Below are 18,364 nucleotides of genomic sequence, written 5' to 3'. Positions count from 1 at the left end.
ATGAACCAGGATTTGTCGCTTGGACGTTTCAGAAGTTTTAACATCACTGCTCTGTGGAAGAGATCATGACTGGCTGCTGCTGAACCATGGAAAGAAAAGCCATGTTTTGGCGAGTGACGATCCTGGAAGTTTTTTTCCAGCAGGAATCTACAGGTACACCTCAAACCTCAGACAGGCAGACAGTCGGACACCGTTAAAAACACCAGTCAGTGGTGACGGTGCTGCTGACCCAGGGTCGTCGCTCAGACCATGTGATGATTCGCCGCCACAGCTCTGGACATTGGCATCAACTGGCCTTGTCGCCATGGTTATCGTCTCACTGGGAGCCTGTGTACCCAGCCTGGAGCTCCTTGGCAGCAGATGCTTGCCTGTTTTGTTGACATTTATCACCCCACCACACACGCGCGCACGCACACGCACACACACACACACAGACACACACTTACGTACACACTACTCCTACTACTCCTCCTCCTCCTCCTCCTCCAGCAGGCCCGGCCCCGCTGCCTGCTTCTTATCTGCAGCCTCAAAGAGCCCACATACGGAGCCGTGTGACAGCATGCGGCGCTCTGACGCGTGCAATACGTTCCCTTTAATCACCCACATTTATGCTCTGCACATTCGACTTGCTCTCGCATTTGAGAGCCCAACTTTGTGACAGCTTGAGCGGCTGTAGGATGAAAATCAGAGGCTATCCTGTTTCTTGAATTGGATTCTTCTTACTGTGCGTTGAAGATGGAGCTGACTAAAGCAACAATCTCACTGCTGTGGATACAAACAAATGCTTGAAAACTTGAAGAAAGTGGATCATAAATCTCCTCAAACAAGTCAGGCGGTTGCCCCCTCCTCACACTCTCACACCACACATGCAAAGAAGTAAGTTCTTGTTTTCTTACATCAAGACGTATTTTAATTAATAGATTTAATAAGGCAGCTTAATCCGGCACACAATAATAAACCAGCAAGGACGATTCTGCAGGTCTATGCATTTTTGCCTGGAAGGAAAACCAACGTCACACTGTTCTTTTATTTGTGAATACCAGGCATTATTTTTGGAGTGGTTGCTGAGGTCGAACGCTGATGTCACACACACAGGCACAAGCAGACATTGTCCCCGAAGTTCAAACAATGCAGACCAGAGGCGGAGCAGCTGTGTTGTTGACTCATGACCTCAGGTGGTCTTGCGTTAAATCAACATATTACTATTTCATGAATCCTACATTAAATTGTGATGCTGGCATGTAAAATGTTCCCAGGGCCCGTGTTGCTGGAGAAGAGAGCAGATGGTGTGTGTGTGTGTGTGTGTGTGTGTGTGTGTGTGTGTGTGTGTGTGTGTGTGTAGAGTATGGTTGGAGGTGGGGATTTGACTGAAAGGCCCCTCAGCACGGCTGGAGAAAGAAGCGGACCATGTCGCCATGGCAACATGAGGTTTCTGAGTTTACAAGAGATGTGTCACAATAACCCTGAAAACCGCAGAAACTCCAGATTCCCATAATAAAGTGAGTCATTTAATAATACAAATCAGTCCTGTGGGATGTGTTGGAAGGTCACCGACGTCTCAACGCGCTGACAGCTTCACATAGAGCCGTCAGATCTGGCATTTCATATAAAGTCGAGGACATCGTCTCCTCTGCTCACACTTCGTGTGTCTTCTATACTTTATAACTGAGGTGTTTCTTGTCACACATTAAAAAGAAAAAAAAAAAAAAAAAGGGACTTCAAGACAAACTGCATACTTCAAGAGCCAAAGCTAACTGGCTCATTTCAGCGTGCACAAAGCTGGAGCGTCGGCTATCTCGTGTGCTCTGTAGTTTTCTGGCAGTGTGCAACTCGGCAAAGCAACAAATGCAATCACAAATTTAATTAGCCGGGACGCGGGAGCACGTTCTCGGCTCGCCGTGATACAATACTTGTTCCACAGATATCCCAAAATTGTATTATTGAGGCTCCTGAAGCATCTACAGGGATTAAACAGCAATAAAACCCACAATTTGTGAGTAGTGTAAGGACAAGCTTTTACTTCATCCCATTAATGTGAATCTGTGTAACTATTGTAATAATGAAGACAATCAAAGTAATCTCTGCACTGAGGGATTGTTGTTTTTTTAACTTATGTTTCTACCTCATAAATACTCCACTGTGTTTGATGTTTATAACTCAGTCTGTGTATGCATGTGTGGAAATTAGCTGATCACGACTCCAGTGTTGTAGGTACTTCTTCAAAAAGTAGTGGGATTACATAACTAAAAGGAAACTTCTTACAGTTAGAAGTAGGTTTTGCTTCACTTTGGTCGCCCTTGTTGAAACTCGTCTTAGTAAAATTCATCACTTATCTTAGTCCTTTTTTAAATTTTCTTTTGCATAAATTTTTTCCCCCCATTTTTTATTTTTTTGTTCCAATTTTAGTGAAATTGAAGCCAGTAAGACAACATATTGTGTTTATGCTGAAGCAAAAGTGGTTGGCTAAGTGGCCAGAACAGAAAGACAGCCATTCTTTAGTTGTTTGCTATTTAGAGAAAGTGATCGAGCTGAAGCAGAGAAGCATTAGAGTAATTTTACAACTCTTTAATCCAACTCTGTGACATGTAGAAAAGTATTTACTACAGTTCACATGACCTGATTAGGTCCCATTGTTAACCTCTTTTGTGTACAATTAAAATTAAACAATGTCTTAAATATCTATGTTTAAGGGTGTGATTTACAAATTGTACAGCCAGTTTCAGTCTAAATCCGACTCAATATGTGGATACCTTGCGATTCAGATCTTTGTTATAGAGAAAGGTCGGTGTCTGTCCGTCCTGTGTCCAAGTCCACTGCAGATGACCTGTACGCGCTGTCCGAGGAAACCATTCCCTGCGCCTCACACACATCCTCCATCCTGCTCATTCTCAACATCAGCAGCTGGATTTTCCTGCAGGTGAATTCAATGTACAACTTCCACTCCTGATCGTGTTGAATAATCCCTCTCCTCCTCTGCCCGTTTTTCCACTTCTGAGTACCTCAAGAGAAAATGTAATATTGGCATAACGATGAATATTTATATGAAAGCGAACAGGGAAGTGTTTGTAGCTGACAGTATTTATGAAATAAACCCTGTTGGGGAAGTGTTCAGCACCATGGAGAGCAGCTCTGCCTCTCATTAGGATGCCCTATCACCTGCCTAGAAAGAAAATCCTGCTAAATGTAATGAAAATTATTTTCGTCAGACTAATTTCAGAACTTAATGTTACAAGGATCAAAGTCGGACACGTGAAAGATGAGAAAGAAAGGAAAAAAAAAACGAGACAAAACTTTAAGTGTTTTTTAATGAGCCATCAGTCTGTATGTCTCAGAGCTTCTTTTTTTTTTTAGGAGGCAAAACAGTGGCAGGCTAAAGTCCCCAACGTGTCCACAGTGACTCACCCAGCCAGACTGGTGCCGCTCGGGCCGAGACCCCGGAGCACCCGTCCCCCGCAAAACACAGAGGGTCTGCATCACAAGACACGAGACAGGCGGGCGGTTGAACGTGACACAATTAGGACAGCAGTTCCAAACAGTTTCGAGTGCTCAGAGATAAACGCACAGCATACACAATTCCTCCTGAACCGGATAGAAAAATAACGCCTGTTACAGCCATTAATCCGCCCTTCCCTCTGGATAAAAGACGAGCTTCACTGAAGCGACTGCACTGTGCAAGGTAAACAAGGTCACTTAAACTCATATGGTGGTCAATGTTATTTAAGAACAGAAATGCTTGCATAAAACCGAGTAGAAATCCAAATCGAAACACCGACAGGGGGATTTGTTTTTGTCTGAAAAGGCAATAATTGCACATCTCTGGATCCTATTATACCACAGTAAACAATTCATATTCTCCACATCAAGGCAACTGAGTTTCCTGATCACACTGAACAAATAAAACCACAAACATACAGTGGCGGCACATTTTAAAAGTTCACATGAAACAAATCGGATGAAATGTAATATCAATAATCTTTTGATACTAAGAGCTAAAAACTAATACCACAATTCTCCATATGAACACACACACAGGAGGCGTAATAGGTTAAAAACCTTGCAATGAAAGGACCACTTTAATGTTTTGGACAATAATTAGCTTTCTTCTCAAGAAAAGGTTGACATCACTTTCACTTATGATAAAAAAAAAGTAAGTCACTGAAAGCGGGTTAATTTAGTTTAGAAGCAAACTGGAAATAACTAGAATCAAAATTAACGTCACACCAATAGGTGAGAGAATTAGGTTTGGCCGACTGCAAAAAGCCCACGTTGCTTTGATTTGATGTAGTTTGGGTCAAACTGATGCATCACCTGCTATAGAAGCAGAGCTCAGACATCGGTTGCCAGTGACAGTCGTGCTCAATAAAAACCTTGAAATCAAAGACGAGTTAAAAAGAGAATGGCGTAGCTCACATAATCAGTCCCTCAAGTTCAGAATGGAAACACTGTTTTTTTTGTACTGACGGCGACGCAGTCTCCAGTTCTGTGACTCTGTGAAGAGGAAGAAAATGTGTCTGACGTGTAGATTTATCCTAAACAAGTCCGAAGTGACAACATCACTTTGATTTGTTAGAAGCAGAACTATAGTGCTCAACCTCTCATTACTAAGAGAATCTTCACCTCGGACTGTTTATAAATCCATAAAATCAAAAACTAAAACCATCATTTTACAGTGATGTTTGTCCTATATGTGGTTGAGATTACTTCGAGAGTAACGTGGAGACAAAGAGGAGCTCCGGGTTGATCTGGAAATCAGAACCAAACCACAAGTGACTCCCACAGATAAAGCCGGAGAGCTATAGTTTAAGTTGACTTTTTTGGGGGGGAAAATAAACCCTTTCTCTTACTCCAGAAACAGCACAATCGTAAATCATCACAGACAAGAAGCAAACACTGTCCTTGTTGTTTGCTCTCTTTTAACTCCGATCTGAGTCGCATGCTGACAGATATCTGCTTCCTTTGAGGCCAAATCCTCCATCTGACCTTTCTGCTGTCGCCATCTCTTATATCGGTGCAACTAAACACTGTCGGTCAGTTTCTCCCATGTTGTGGCAGTATTTTCAAATGATTTGAGATTTCGGTGAAGATTAAACAGATCTAAAGTGTTGGTAATGCGAGCAGACGGACTTTGTGAAAATGAAAGTGATGTCAAGCTTCTCGTCAAACAGGTAATGTAGCTTTCAAAAATAACGCAAGAGATCGCATTCCTTTAGCTTTAGTTGAGCCTCCTGCACGACCCTCAAACATTCTACATCAAACTGACAAAAAAACAAAAAAACGATGGAACTCCACTAGAGTTCAAGTTGTACCTTTTCACTGGAACGTGTTTTATCGACTATTTCAGATGAGTTTCGAAGACATCTTCGCTGTCTGCAGCACTGACGGCTGTCTAGGCACTTCCTTTCACCATGATAGCGACAGAGCGGGATTTCTTTTCGAGACAATGGAAATAATTACACTTTGGAGTCATTTCAGGCCATCGGACAAACCAAAACGTATAAAGAAATGTGAAAGATGAGATCTCGCAGAAAACACAATATTGATAAAACACGACTTTATACCCTAAAACCTCATTCCTCTATCTAACCTGTTCCTTGACCCGAGTCTTTACTGATGTGTCTGTGCAGCAGGGAGTGGAGGTGTAGGTATCTGCCCACTGTAGATAGAAAATAAACATCAACTCTAAACCTTTTACTTCTCACCCTGTAACCAAGTGACCTTCGTGTAACATTATAGTCTTACAGTAAAGTGCACTTCATCTGTCTGTCCCACATGCTTACACAATAATGCTTCAAAACAAGCACAATAATACGATACAAAGGTTCCACTCTCCCTTGAAATGAAGATACAGCACGGAGCCTGCTGGGGATTTTTCCACCACTGCTTCCTGATTCTTTCGAAGAAGAGAAAAGTGAGCACTCGAGCAGAGTTCACACATGTGCGGAGGGATTTTCTACGTGCTTCAGCCAATGCGGACCACGACTGGAAAAACCTGTGTGTCGGCGAAAAGGGACAATGATCAGTCTGAAATTTGTGTACCCATTCACCCAACAGTGGTGCAAGTCTTCGCGCTTGCAGTCTTGAATGTGCAAATTTCCAGCAGAAATGCAACTCCTCGTCGCAGGGATTCCTGTTGTTTAGCTCATAGTCGATATCTGGGTCTGAACGCTGCTCCTACAAAGTCTTCAATGTAGGTGCAGCTTTCCCACAGTCTTCCTATGTGCGTGATGGAGTCGGGGCTTTCTCCGTTCTCGGGCTGCTACCTGATGCGCCCGTTGCTCTTGACGGGGCCGAGTTCAGATTTGGGGTCGGGGGACATGGAGCTCCAGGTGGTTTTGGAGCAGGATCCCAAAGCTGGGCAAGAGGAAGTCTGTGTGGCGCACAGGCCTCCGCTGACCCAGAAGATCTTCACACTACTGTCCACCCAGGCTTCCAGGGGCTGGCCCACCAGCTGGGCGTTACGCTGAGCTGCCTGCATGGCGGGTTCCTGAGGAGGCAACTTCAGCACTGAACTCAGCTGATGGAAGCTTTGCTCCAGGTACACGTTACCTGGTGGGCCTGAATGGAGCCAGCTGTCCTCTTCTGGAGAGCCGGAAACAGAAAGAAAGGAGAAATAAGCTTCCAATTTGATTCAAAACGCAGATTAATAATCAGTGAATCGGTGTCTGACCTTTGCGTAACGGCTCCTTATTATTGAAGGTTAACGGCATGACCAGAAAGCGAACCACTGCCATGCGTTCCCACTGTCTCAACACTTGTACCGTCCACGTGCCGGGGCGCAGAGGGCGCTGCAGCGGTGGTTTGTACTGAGTATACTCGGCATCCAAGTCCACGGTGATGTCATACGACGCTGCCACCACCAGAGCCGGGTCGATCCACACAATAGTGGCGGTGAGGTTTGGACCACGTGCCCATTTCTGGACCGCCAGCGGTTCATCCAAAGGACCGATCACCCCGCCAAAGTTACGGAAGATTCTTTCTTTGGGGTCCCAGTCCGTACCAATCTATCAAAATAAGACAATACCGCAGAACATCCACAAATTTCACTTTCATGTTGTAACTGAAGACGAGGCGAATGGATTTTCTTTCCTTTCAATATTAATGTTTCTTTTTTTTTAACAAGTATATATATATATATATATATATATATATATATATATATATGTTTTATTTTTTTTAACTAATTAAACTTCAAAGTTAGGTTTTTGTCAGATCATGCCCTGATAACGTCACCCCAATTTCTCATATCAGCAAAGGATCTCTCCATAAAGCTTTTTCTGAGGATTCCTTGATCCTAAAACTTCATATAAAAAATAATAAAAAAAGTAAAAAATCAAAAGTGCTTACTTCCAGGTTCTTGAGCCTTTCAAACTCTTTCAAGTTTTTTCCAAGGACAAGTGTGGCTTGAGGTACCGCCCACATCTCTACTGTCTCTCTGGCTTTTGACCCCACAGCCTGAACTTCCTGACGAATCAGGTAGCCTTGAAATCGGTCGTCATAAAAGTACAGATGCACGGATAGCGGGTAGCCCACTGGTTCCAGCCTGCAGCAAAAGGTTTAACACAACCAGTTTAAATTGGAATTATTACAGCCAACATCTGGAGTGTCAGTGACAACATGAAGAAAAGGTCGCCAGGCCGCTCACCTGCAGGCCTCCATGTTGCTATGGGTGGTCACCATACTTTTGAGGCCAAGGCGAATGAAAGACGTGTATGCAGTGAGCGCCACATCACTGACAGAGCCCATCCCATCCAGCTGCTCAAACAGGCTCTCCCAGTACGCCTTGATCGCCACAGTGCCTGGTGCGTACTGTCCATACAGGTATGTGTCCAGGATGTCAATGGCCTCCTGGTTCACCGAGGATTCAAACTTGCGGGCAAAGAATGTTGGACGGGTCAATTGCTACAGAGGAGAAGAAAGAGAAATTATTACTTTTTTTAATCAGACTGATAAAAAAACAAGTCTGGAAAGGTACACATGAGAAGTACTCGACCCTAAAAGTGAAGACAACTCATCTCAATTGTCCCCTGGTGGCTGAAAGGGATATAGGACAGAAGTCCAAAGTACATCTCTAATGCAGTTTTAAACAACTGTCAAATGTTCAATTTTAGATTTTAGATCAAGTTTTATTGTTGTTGTGATGCTAATAAAGAATGAAGATGAAATGATTGACAGCTTCTGGAATTCAAGTCGTCCCTTCCAATTGGGTCAAGAGGGTCTGTAGATATGAGTTAGCAGCAGTCGGTCTGCCATTCGACCAGCGCCTCATTCACATCGTCCAAATGTTGTACAATTGGAAGAAGAGGACAGAATCATCTCTCTGAGTTCACAGTCTATCTTGGAAAAGACAAGCCATTTGGCAAACTACAAGACATTTAATAAACAGAAGTTCAATAAAGCTAACCGAAAGGATTTGGTTGGACTCCATCCTCTGGCACACTCACCTGAATACGGATAAGGTCTTGGGGCTTGAAGTCGTTTGGAGAGCAGCCACACCAGTCAACAATGTGTTTGTATTGGCATTTACACCCCAGCTTACGATTCCAGTTGGTGACTCGCAGGTTGTTGTCCACCAGGGTTTCGCACATATGACTGTTCCCGAGCACCGTGTGGAAGAAAGACTGCAAAGAGAGGGTGGGGGTAATTACAACAATATGCAAGAAAACAAAGGCTGCGCTGTGTCAGAATGAGGAGCACGATGAAGTGCCACAGATATACATGAACAGCTTGAACGCACAGATTCTAAACTAGAAAAAGGTCACAGCTCGGTATCGGGAACGTACTGCGGCGGCCCTTTCGAGACTTAACTAACCAGATAAACTGGAGTGAACCCTCTTCTAAACTGGCACTTCTGCTTCACAGTGAGCCAGATAGCTTAAAGTATTACGTTATCTCCGCTGCTGGGCTCTTCTGACTTGGCAGGGGAGGACAAGCCTGAGAGATTTGTGTATGAAGCCGTCTGTCTCAACTGTGGGAGATAAACAGGCCACCTCAGGCTGGCTCACCTCAGCGGGGAGCAGGGCGTAGGTATAGAACTGCTTCAGCCCCGACACCAGGTCATCCTGGGAGTTCATGACGTATTCCACGAAGCGGCGGGTGAGTGCGAACCAATCAGAGCCACCCGAGACCTCCAGGCCCGCTGGGATGCTGCGCTCGCCGAGGCGCCACATGTGGTTGTCGCACTCGTGGAAGAGACGGTCAAGGCCCTGCTTCTTAATGAAGCTGCAAACAGGAAATGCGGTTGAGGGTGATGTAAGGAACAGGAAGTTATATGGTCATCAAATGAGCAAAGAAACCACCTTTGCTGACAAAGGTGGTTTACTGGATGTATATGATATATTTGTACTTGATTGCGTCCGTCTCTTATTCAAAATGAGCACCCGAGTCATGTGTTTTGAACATTAATTAAATAATGAACTCTACTAAGATTTGGATGATATGTTCAGGGGTATGACAATGTAAGTAAGTATCCTGAAGGTCCATGTGTCCTCACCGAGCGTTCTCCCTCCCATGGGACTTGAGAAAGTTCTGGTTTCTGTGCAGCGACAGGAAAGCCACCAGCTCATCATTGGTCCTGCAGGAGGGGATGATGGTGAGTTTTGAATAGAGGATGGATGAAGTCAAGAAAGAAAGAAAGAAAGAAGTGTGTGCTTGGCTGGAGTGTAGGGCCAACTAAATTTAGCAACTCTGGACAGTACTTAGGAGGCTCGGCTTGTGAACCCAGTGGGACGATTCAGGTGGAGGAGTCGCTGCTTTGAAAATGCTTCAATGGCAGCTTCAGAAACACGGCCAGCAGTAACCAGCATGAAAGAAAGCCAGTTACTGCCAGCGCTGTGTTTCTCTCCTGGCAAACACAAGCTTTTTATTGCTGCTACCAGATTACACTGCTCCTCTTGCTGCAAATGTTATTTTAAGGATTAATTCTACTACTTTCAAAAAAAGACCATTTAAAAAAAAAAGTGGCTAAATCATTCCACTCTTAGAAAAAAAAGTAGATCAGAAATGATTATTAGCAACCGCGAGTCGTTGGGTTGACAACAGCCAAATAAACCTTAATAAACAAGCTGAGAACAACTAGTGTTTAGACATTAAGCTGTAATAGTCGCAATTAATACCTTGGAAGTTGACTCACCTCGTAGGGAAGTCGGTAGCGCTGAGATTGATGAAGAAGTCCCACTTCCAGTCGAGCATGGAGAGCAGGTCCTGCATGGTGCGTAGATATGCCTTCAGAAGACTGGCTCCTCCCCAGATGGTCACCATCCGCCAGGGCGTGGCTCGTACATTTGGGAACTGCTGGGCTAACTGCAGGACTTCCCGATGCATGTAGCCGGACCGCTGGGTGATCGGAAATCAAAACAATCAAACAAGAGGGTCTTGCACACAGATCATACTTTGAAATTGCCAATCAAATCCCCGTCATTTCCGCGGTGGTTGGGAGGGAGGTACTTTCTTTTCGACACTTGAACAAACTGAGATACAGGATATATGAATCCCACAAAACCTTCACTCTGACCTGGAGTTCCTTTACACAGCTCTTTAAATAATATACTGAAAACATCCAGTCATCCATCCTGTCTGACTACTCCTGTATTTGTTTGTGTATTATTCTGTTTATTCAGTTTAACTTCTGTTTAAGAACCTTCGGGGGGGGGTTACATTTTGGAGTTGTATGTTTATTATAGAAAAACCGAGAAATTAAAGTAAAAAAAATTCATAATAAATAAAAAAGACATTCCTATAATCTAGTCTTAGCTTTGCAACTGTTCCCTGTGATCTGTAGCTGCAACAGTGCCAAGACCATCACCACAATCTGGCTCCTGATGAAAGAATTTCATCTGAAAATAACAGCCACATGGTGCTTTGTGCCGCGAACCATCAGGACGGCAGAGAGAAACATATCAAAATGTTTGTGTTCGTTTTTTGTCCTCCTTTATACGTGACGGTCGGTGATGGCATACCTGAATTGAATGAAGTAATGTGAAATGACGGCCCTGAGCTAACCGCGGAGCAGGGATTAAACATTAAGAGGGAATAGAGGAGGAGATTAAAGATCCACAGAGTCGTCCGGCTTCACGCAGAAACGTTAACCGTGTGTGAGTGAGCGTGTGTGGCTCCTGATTCACATGAACGGCCCTAAAAAAAGTTCAAAAGACCTTTTGTTATTTCCACTCAGAGTTTAAGTTCATTTTCAACTAATTAACAAGCAATCTGTTCCCAAATAAACAGCTAATGAAGGTTCTCAGGCGATAAATGGGCAGTTTAAGAGAAACCGACACTTGAATGAATGAATGAATGAATTGTCCAGGGACATGAAGTCCAATCGTGTTTCTGATGCACAAACAGTTTATTCGGACTCCATCCAATGTATTTAACACAGGATCGAGAGGACATTAAATACCAGGACTCAACGTTTTTCCTGATTTTGTGGTCATTAGTATTCTAGAAAAAACCAACAGGGGGTAAAAGGGGTGAAAGAAAATCTAATATCTCTGTAGCTAGAAGAACTAGTTATTTGGGAGACGTAGTACAAACGGATAGATTGTAGTGCAGCCTGACCCGTTTCATCCCCTCATAGTTTAAACACGCTTTCTCCTCAAAGATGGATGAGGTGACTCTGGCAAAGCGTCTCGCACGGAGTCTGTGTTGTGACTTTCCCAATGACTTCTTATTCATCACTGCCTCCTCTGAAGCGTTCCGCCGTCCCCTGGCAGCAGAACAGAGACTCTCCCTGTGACAACCTTTCCTGCTGCATAGGTGTGCTGACACGGGCACCTGGTTCCCTGCTCGACACGCATGAGGTCTCCACCTCGGTATCGCTAGCCTTACATTTGTCTTCTGCCTTCCAGCTGTACATAATAGCAGACTTTTGCTCCTCTAAATCCAGCCCCTAAGAATAACCACACTTTACTCTATCCAGGCTAATCCCCTTTACCACAGTGCGAGACCCATGGGATAAATTTAACCTTCATAATGCAGGAAGACCTAACCGGTGAAAGCTTTTGTGAGCTCATTGAAGCCAGCAGTGTTGAAACCGCATATAGTATATACTGCTAGACCAATGTAACCGGGATGCATTTATCACATGCGACAGTGATGAAGTAGAAGTAAAGGCACAGTGTTTACCTTGTCCACATGGATGTAGTAGTAGTGGTCGCGGTGGTATATGGCTTTAATAAGGCGCTTGAGCTGCCGGACAGCACGACCATGCACCATTAGGACAAAAGCCACTCTGACAGGGTTCTCTACTTTGGACAAACTGTTCTCCAGCTCGCCAAAGGCCTGAACTGGATGTGATACACCTAATCAAAGAAGAACAAAACATATAGGGCTGCTATAGCTCGGTGTTGAAAACGAGGTTGAGTGGTTATATACATTCCTGTACATTGCACATAGGGATCTCATTAGTATGCAAGAATGTTCCAGTTTTCATTGCTCATCTCGTTAAACAAAACTTCCCACATACAATCACAGCCAGCTATGGCTTGGTAGCATTCTTCCACAAACTTCGTGGCTCGAGTGTGTTGGCCCAGTTTAACTCTTGCATTACACTCCAGCTCTGCACAAGTTCTTCGTATATGAAGTCAGATAGAAATGTGGCTGGACTCGCTGTCCAAGAAAAGTGGTGGGTGTTCCACCCAAAAATGACCTATGACTCATTCACTTCTTCTTGTCATTACACATCCTCACCGTGGCTTAAACACTTTTGGATTTAGATCATTTTAGTTGGGACACTGACGTATGAGAAACACATGTCAAAACTGACGTGTAAATAAAAGACATGAAAACAAGCCGATATGTTCAGATTAGCAACAATAAAGTAAATACTTAAAAGTGATCTCACCGAGCTGAAGACATAACTGAGGAAGTGTGTGTGGCATGAGCTGTCCGGCCTGATGCTGGCAGACGATGTTCGCGATCTCCTGCCGGCACTGCTGTGAGCCGGCGCGGTGGAGGGCGGACAGAGCATCTTTGCCTCTGATATCACATTTGGGCACAAAGTCACTGTTGATGGACTGATGCGCCCCGTCCACGCTGCCTGGCTCTCCAGGTATGGCTGCAGCCGGTAACTTCACTGCTCCGTCGAGGCCGCCGCGAGTCTCGCTGAAGTTGCGGCTGCTGGACAGATCGTGGAGGACCAAACTGTCTTGTCCAGCCTCAGTCATCTTTCGCTCCTCGGGGGTCTTCAGTCGGATGCCAGGCTTTCCACCTCGCCGGCTGTTCCCCCTCCTCAGTGCGCTGGCTGCTGTGCCCCCTGTCCTCTCTAACCTGGCGCTCCATCTTCCCTTGTTCCTTCCCGACAAGGAATTGTGCTTGTCCCAAAGTGCGGCGTCTCTTTTGGGGTCCTGGCTGTTGTGGTCAGGCAGCTTAGACCGTCGTGTTTTCCTCTGAGGAGAGATAGCAGAGAAGAAGAGAGACATACATTTTCAATTTGTGGTCTGTTGCCAGGCTGCTTTAAGAAAACATCACAGAGAGGAGGTGTTGATTCATAATCCAAGAATGACATAAACAAAGACCTCCACTAAGACAACAGAAGAAGCAGCCCCAAAGGGAACGATGTGCTTGCTTTTGTATTTTTTTTCCCACCCCCATTTTCTCTCATTTGGTATATTTTTAGCTGTGCCTCTGTCTCTCTGTGAAGCTAATCCGCAGAAACTGGCTAGTCACACATATTCAGAGACACATAATGAATTTAGAAATTTAACTAAACAAACCTTAGTGTGCTTCCCTCAGACCAAGGAAATGAACTCAGCAGGGCCATTTGGGCGCACTACACCCAAATACATACATGGTAGCACGTTTGTTTGTACTGTCGTGCAATGTCATCGTTAACAAGTTACTATCGATATGACCATAGTTTATTTTTAATACCCTATTGATTTAACTTGGGTGGAGAAAAAATGTTTCTCATTCTGATGATCATTCCATGTATTCCATTCATGTATGACTGCAGCATCGTACTTTCATTTTGAGAGTTAGAAAACACTATAAACTATCTGTTTAATATCTGTCATTAAGGTGCACGTCTATGAAAATGGGCAACAAAAGTTAAAGATCAGCTCCAAGGAGCTGTGTTTTCCCCAACAGGAATATAATGTAGCTCTTAAAAGGTAAACAGTCAACTTGAATAATGTTTAATCCTCTAAAGTGTAAGTAAAGTAGTTTCTGTACATAAAGAGTAACACATTGATATGTGGACCTAATTGAGAGCTAACATCCCACTTCTCTGACTCTTTTCCAAAGTTAAGGTTTCCCACGTAAAACATTTTGTGTGGAAGTGGAAGCAGCCAGAGAGTCAGTCTCACTGGAGAAAGAATCACATCTCCAAAAACGGAAGACAGGCTTTGAAAGAAAGAAAGAAAAAAAAAAAAAGGACATTTAAGCCATTTTAAATCTTGCAGCCAAAAAGCATCATAGCTTTGGAACAGCAGATTACAGGATCACACAAAAGGCCCCTTGAAAATATGCACTTGGAGGAGAAGAGGAAGAAGAACAGCGAGTGGGCTGAGTGCTTTCTGCCTCTGTTAGACGATACGGCACAATGTGGGCTCGCTCACTCGCTCCACTCACACCACTGGCACGCCGACAGCCCAGAGATGGTGGGAACAAGAAGTAGCACTGGGGCTGCGTGGCAGGACAAGGAGCCAGATAATATACTTCCTGGTGCGCCAGCTGCCAAACAACACAGCACAGTCAGCTACTGCTTGTCAACTGCACTTTCATTTCCATTATAGTAAGAGGTTAAAAAAAAAAAGAAACCAAAAAACACAGACAGTGCACTGAAAACCTGTTTCAAGGTACCGGTACATAATCTTCTCATTAGAAAGTACACAAACAAAACGCTGGACAGCTGTTGGGACAGATGTTTTGAAACACAAACAGCACATGAATGCACCAGAAAGCATGTTGAATAATTGTGGTGGGCTCTTCAGAGCGGCGGAAAACCTGCATCATGCACAATTATTATAACAACCTGCTACAATACGTCTGCTCTGAAGTCTGTCACGCCCTGTGCTCGGTCCGCGCTGCATTCAGATTCCCATCAGACTTTAATCTAACTGCACCAGAGGTAATCTGCCAGAGGACTTGGTGTAGTTCTTTGGTGTCCATGGAGATGTGCATTGCTACGTTCACACTTTCACAAATAGACGGCACTAATCAACAAAAGAAGGGTTCTTTTTTAATCAGTCTGAAACCACTGTTATAGACACTCGCTTCACATACTGTCAGCATAAAAGTTTTGTGCCGCTTCTGGAATGTATATAATGCAACATAAGGTTTAGGGCTTCCACAACAGTGTTATGTGCTGGTGAATGCACTCCTGATTGCTGTAAGCTCTTAAAAACTAAATACGAGTCTAAGCAGCAGTAGGAATTCAATTCAATGGTCCATACAGGGATCTTTGTTCTGTGATTTCTTATTTCAAAAGCGATGCACTGTTTGTAACGAGAGAAAGACTTTATGATCTTTTGTTGCTCAGCACTAAATTTCAGAAGTTTTTTTTTCAAATTTTACAAAACCTGTGCAAACCAAACCTAACAATAGGTAACAATCAACTCCAAAGTCACACTAAAGCTGCAGATAAACCAAACCTTTTTTTTGTTTTTTTATTTTATAAGTGTTGGATTAATAAAAGCCTACTCTGTTCAGGACTGTGTCCCGAGGGTGGCTTCGATGTAGATTTTAGGGTCCTGAGTTTAAAACATGAGTTTATTTTTGGACTAATTCTATTATTCATGGTTTCACTGTCTGACAGCATCTCCCAAGTTTTCAGCTGACAGAGGTTGTGTTTCCACACAAATCTAAGATGAAGCAAGGGGCTAATATTTCAATTTCCCTTATCATTCGCTTTCACAGCTTTTAATTAAGGCCATCATGTCAAAAAAAGTATTGATTCAAAGGCGAGCAAGGCAGCCTCTTTACTTTCCAATTAATGTTGAGTGAAACCATATCAGAGCTGCCATCTGCTGAGACGCGAAGCGGCAGCAAGCACTCAGCTCTGCAGCAAAACGTGGGTAAGCTGAGGATGATATGGGAACGACAGAGTCGCTGTCCTCGCAGTCCTCTTGCTCTGCCATGCAAGAGTTTTGATATGATGCATGTGACTGTGTTCACACATGCACAGCAAACCACTGATTAGAGAAGATGCCAGATAAAGCGGTCACCGCTGAGCACAGAGGAACTGTTATGATTAATACACATTCTCAGGCTTGAAATTTGATTCTGCATCTATGGGGGTGCAAACATGCAAAGACCTCGTGCTGACGTCTGCCAACTGAGCTCCATCAAAAGCTGACACGCAGTGAAAGTCACATTTCTAAAGTCCTCTCTGAGAGGAAAAAAGATAAATGAACAAACAATCTATGATTTTCCTGCTAGGTTTCCCTCGCTCCCAAAGTCAGGAACAAATTCTCCACCATAGTCTTATGTGTAATAAAAATATGCATCTTTCCAAACTACTGGAGTGCATGCAGTAAGGATTTTAAAGAAGGGCACCTCTGCTCTTTGGCAGTCCCAGAGGAGCAGCAGTTAACCCAGGAATCCTACAGAAATTGCTCTGCATCATTGCTGAGGCTTGTCGAAGCCTGAATGCGTGTGAAGAAGCTGCAAACAGCCTGGAGGCTCAGACAAGTGACAACAGTCAAAACCACTCGCCCAATCACTTCTGCAATAATGACGAACCACATGTCAGTGTGTGGTATGGTGCAACATAGGATTAACAGAAGTGAAATTGAATTATGTGACTTTTTGAAATGTGCGTGAGAAAGTTTCCAGAAACTAGTCAAGTTAAAACCTGAGTTACCACGACAAACTATTTAGTCAAACATCTTATCGACACTGTTGCATCTGCCACCAGCCTCAAGTATGAGAATATTATTATGGGCTGCACACTTCTTGCATCAAGACGGGAGGGCCCTCTCCTCAAGTTTTAGGTTACATTCCTGTGGCTCCATCAGCATGGCTTTGCCAAAAAAATAAAAAGATTTTTGAACTTGCTCAGGTCAAGTCTGTCAGCAACTCAACTTACCTGATTTAGAGAGAGTATTCGAAGAGGCACCGCCCTGGGGGGAGTGCAATCCAGGTGTGCAAGGATAACTTTCACGGAGGACTTGGCTATGGTTAAATCATTTGATTCAATGGCATGCAAAATAGGGAGCTGGCTGCTTCAGTGTAACCAATATCATCTGGGTGCTGTGAGAAACATGACTCACGGCGAAGTGAAGGTCAAAGAAGCAGGTCAAAAGGCCACTGGTGTTTATAAATAACAAACACGAAATCATAAAACAGAACATCTAATTGAGCTGATGTCCAAAGGCAGTGTCAAGGAGTTTTAAACACGATCTAAAGTCGATTGACTTCACGAAACACCCCCTGGTATAGTGGGCAGACTCTTCACTGTATAATCTGAACGACAGCGACTTCAGAGACCCAAAGCCACCGTCTAAACAAGTTATTACCGGTGCTTTCAGAAACAGGAACTTCTCGGCTGCTGTGGTCGGTGACAGGCAGGGCTGGTCCAGTTGTGCCGAACTGCTTCTGCTAGTGGCTAACAGCTGCTCCAGCACAATAACACACGGCGAGCTAAGCTAAAGCGCTAACGGCTCAGCGCCACAATCACAACGTAGCGCCGCCGCCGTCATGACAGAAACAACGTGGGAAACAGTTTCTCACCTCCGCCTCGCCTTCTTCCAGACTTCTCAGGCTCCATACCACGAGCCCTTGGATCAGGAGGATAGTTAATGCGGCGGCGATCGCTAGTTTATATCGTCGGAGGAGCTTCTGCACCCGAACGCTGGCCACCATTTTTCCGACTCCGGATTGGCGGCGGCGCGCATTCTGACCTGCGCGCCCCCGCGTGGAAGCATGTCGTCCTCAGGTTGCTGAAAAGTAAAAAAACAAACAAAAAAAACCCCAAATACTCAGTATTAATGATTGAGCATTTGTACGGATAGTTTTTGAATTAAAAATTTAAAAGCGTATCAAGACAAAAATGGGGTTTGTTATATATTAACTTCACACTCATTGCCCACAGCAAAAAAAAAACAACAACTTATTGCCCACAGCTCATTTTCAAATGCAATATCTGCTCAATTAATATGAAATAGACAAAGGTAGAAGTGAAGGCTATTTGAAATTAGCAGGCCTTGCTTGAATTATACTCGGTTACAAGTGAAAATGCTGCTAAAGAAGCTATTTTAGAAAAACTCAAATGATCAGATATTAACATTTAGTTACATTGTCAATGGAACGCATTCAATTTAGTTTACCTGTATGAAATTAGTAATTAATGTTCAAAGCATTCCTCAGACAAACCATTAAGTAGGCCCGTTAAGAAAATACATAATGGAAAACAAATTAGACATGAAAT

At 43.9% G+C, this 18,364-nt stretch overlaps 1 protein-coding gene across 1 annotated transcript; it reads right to left on the bottom strand.

The window, feature by feature from the left end:
• Positions 1 to 3,286: 3,286 nt before the first annotated feature.
• On the bottom strand, positions 3,287 to 17,805 carry xylt2 (xylosyltransferase II). Its single transcript, XM_080487863.1, has 11 exons — positions 17,668 to 17,805; positions 12,839 to 13,382; positions 12,121 to 12,296; positions 10,130 to 10,332; positions 9,491 to 9,571; positions 9,003 to 9,219; positions 8,442 to 8,618; positions 7,643 to 7,899; positions 7,345 to 7,540; positions 6,668 to 7,001; positions 3,287 to 6,579 (listed from the first exon to the last, which is right to left on the bottom strand). Exons 1-11 carry the CDS (start codon positions 17,797 to 17,799, stop codon positions 6,257 to 6,259), a joined length of 2,640 nt encoding a protein of 879 aa, XP_080343989.1. The 5' UTR covers positions 17,800 to 17,805; the 3' UTR covers positions 3,287 to 6,256.
• Between the last annotated feature and the right edge of the window lie 559 nt (positions 17,806 to 18,364).

This window comes from Lipophrys pholis, assembly GCF_963383615.2.
Source record: "Lipophrys pholis genome assembly, chromosome: 19".
Taxonomy (NCBI): domain Eukaryota; kingdom Metazoa; phylum Chordata; class Actinopteri; order Blenniiformes; family Blenniidae; genus Lipophrys; species Lipophrys pholis.
This window is presented reverse-complemented; position numbering and strand designations above follow the sequence as displayed.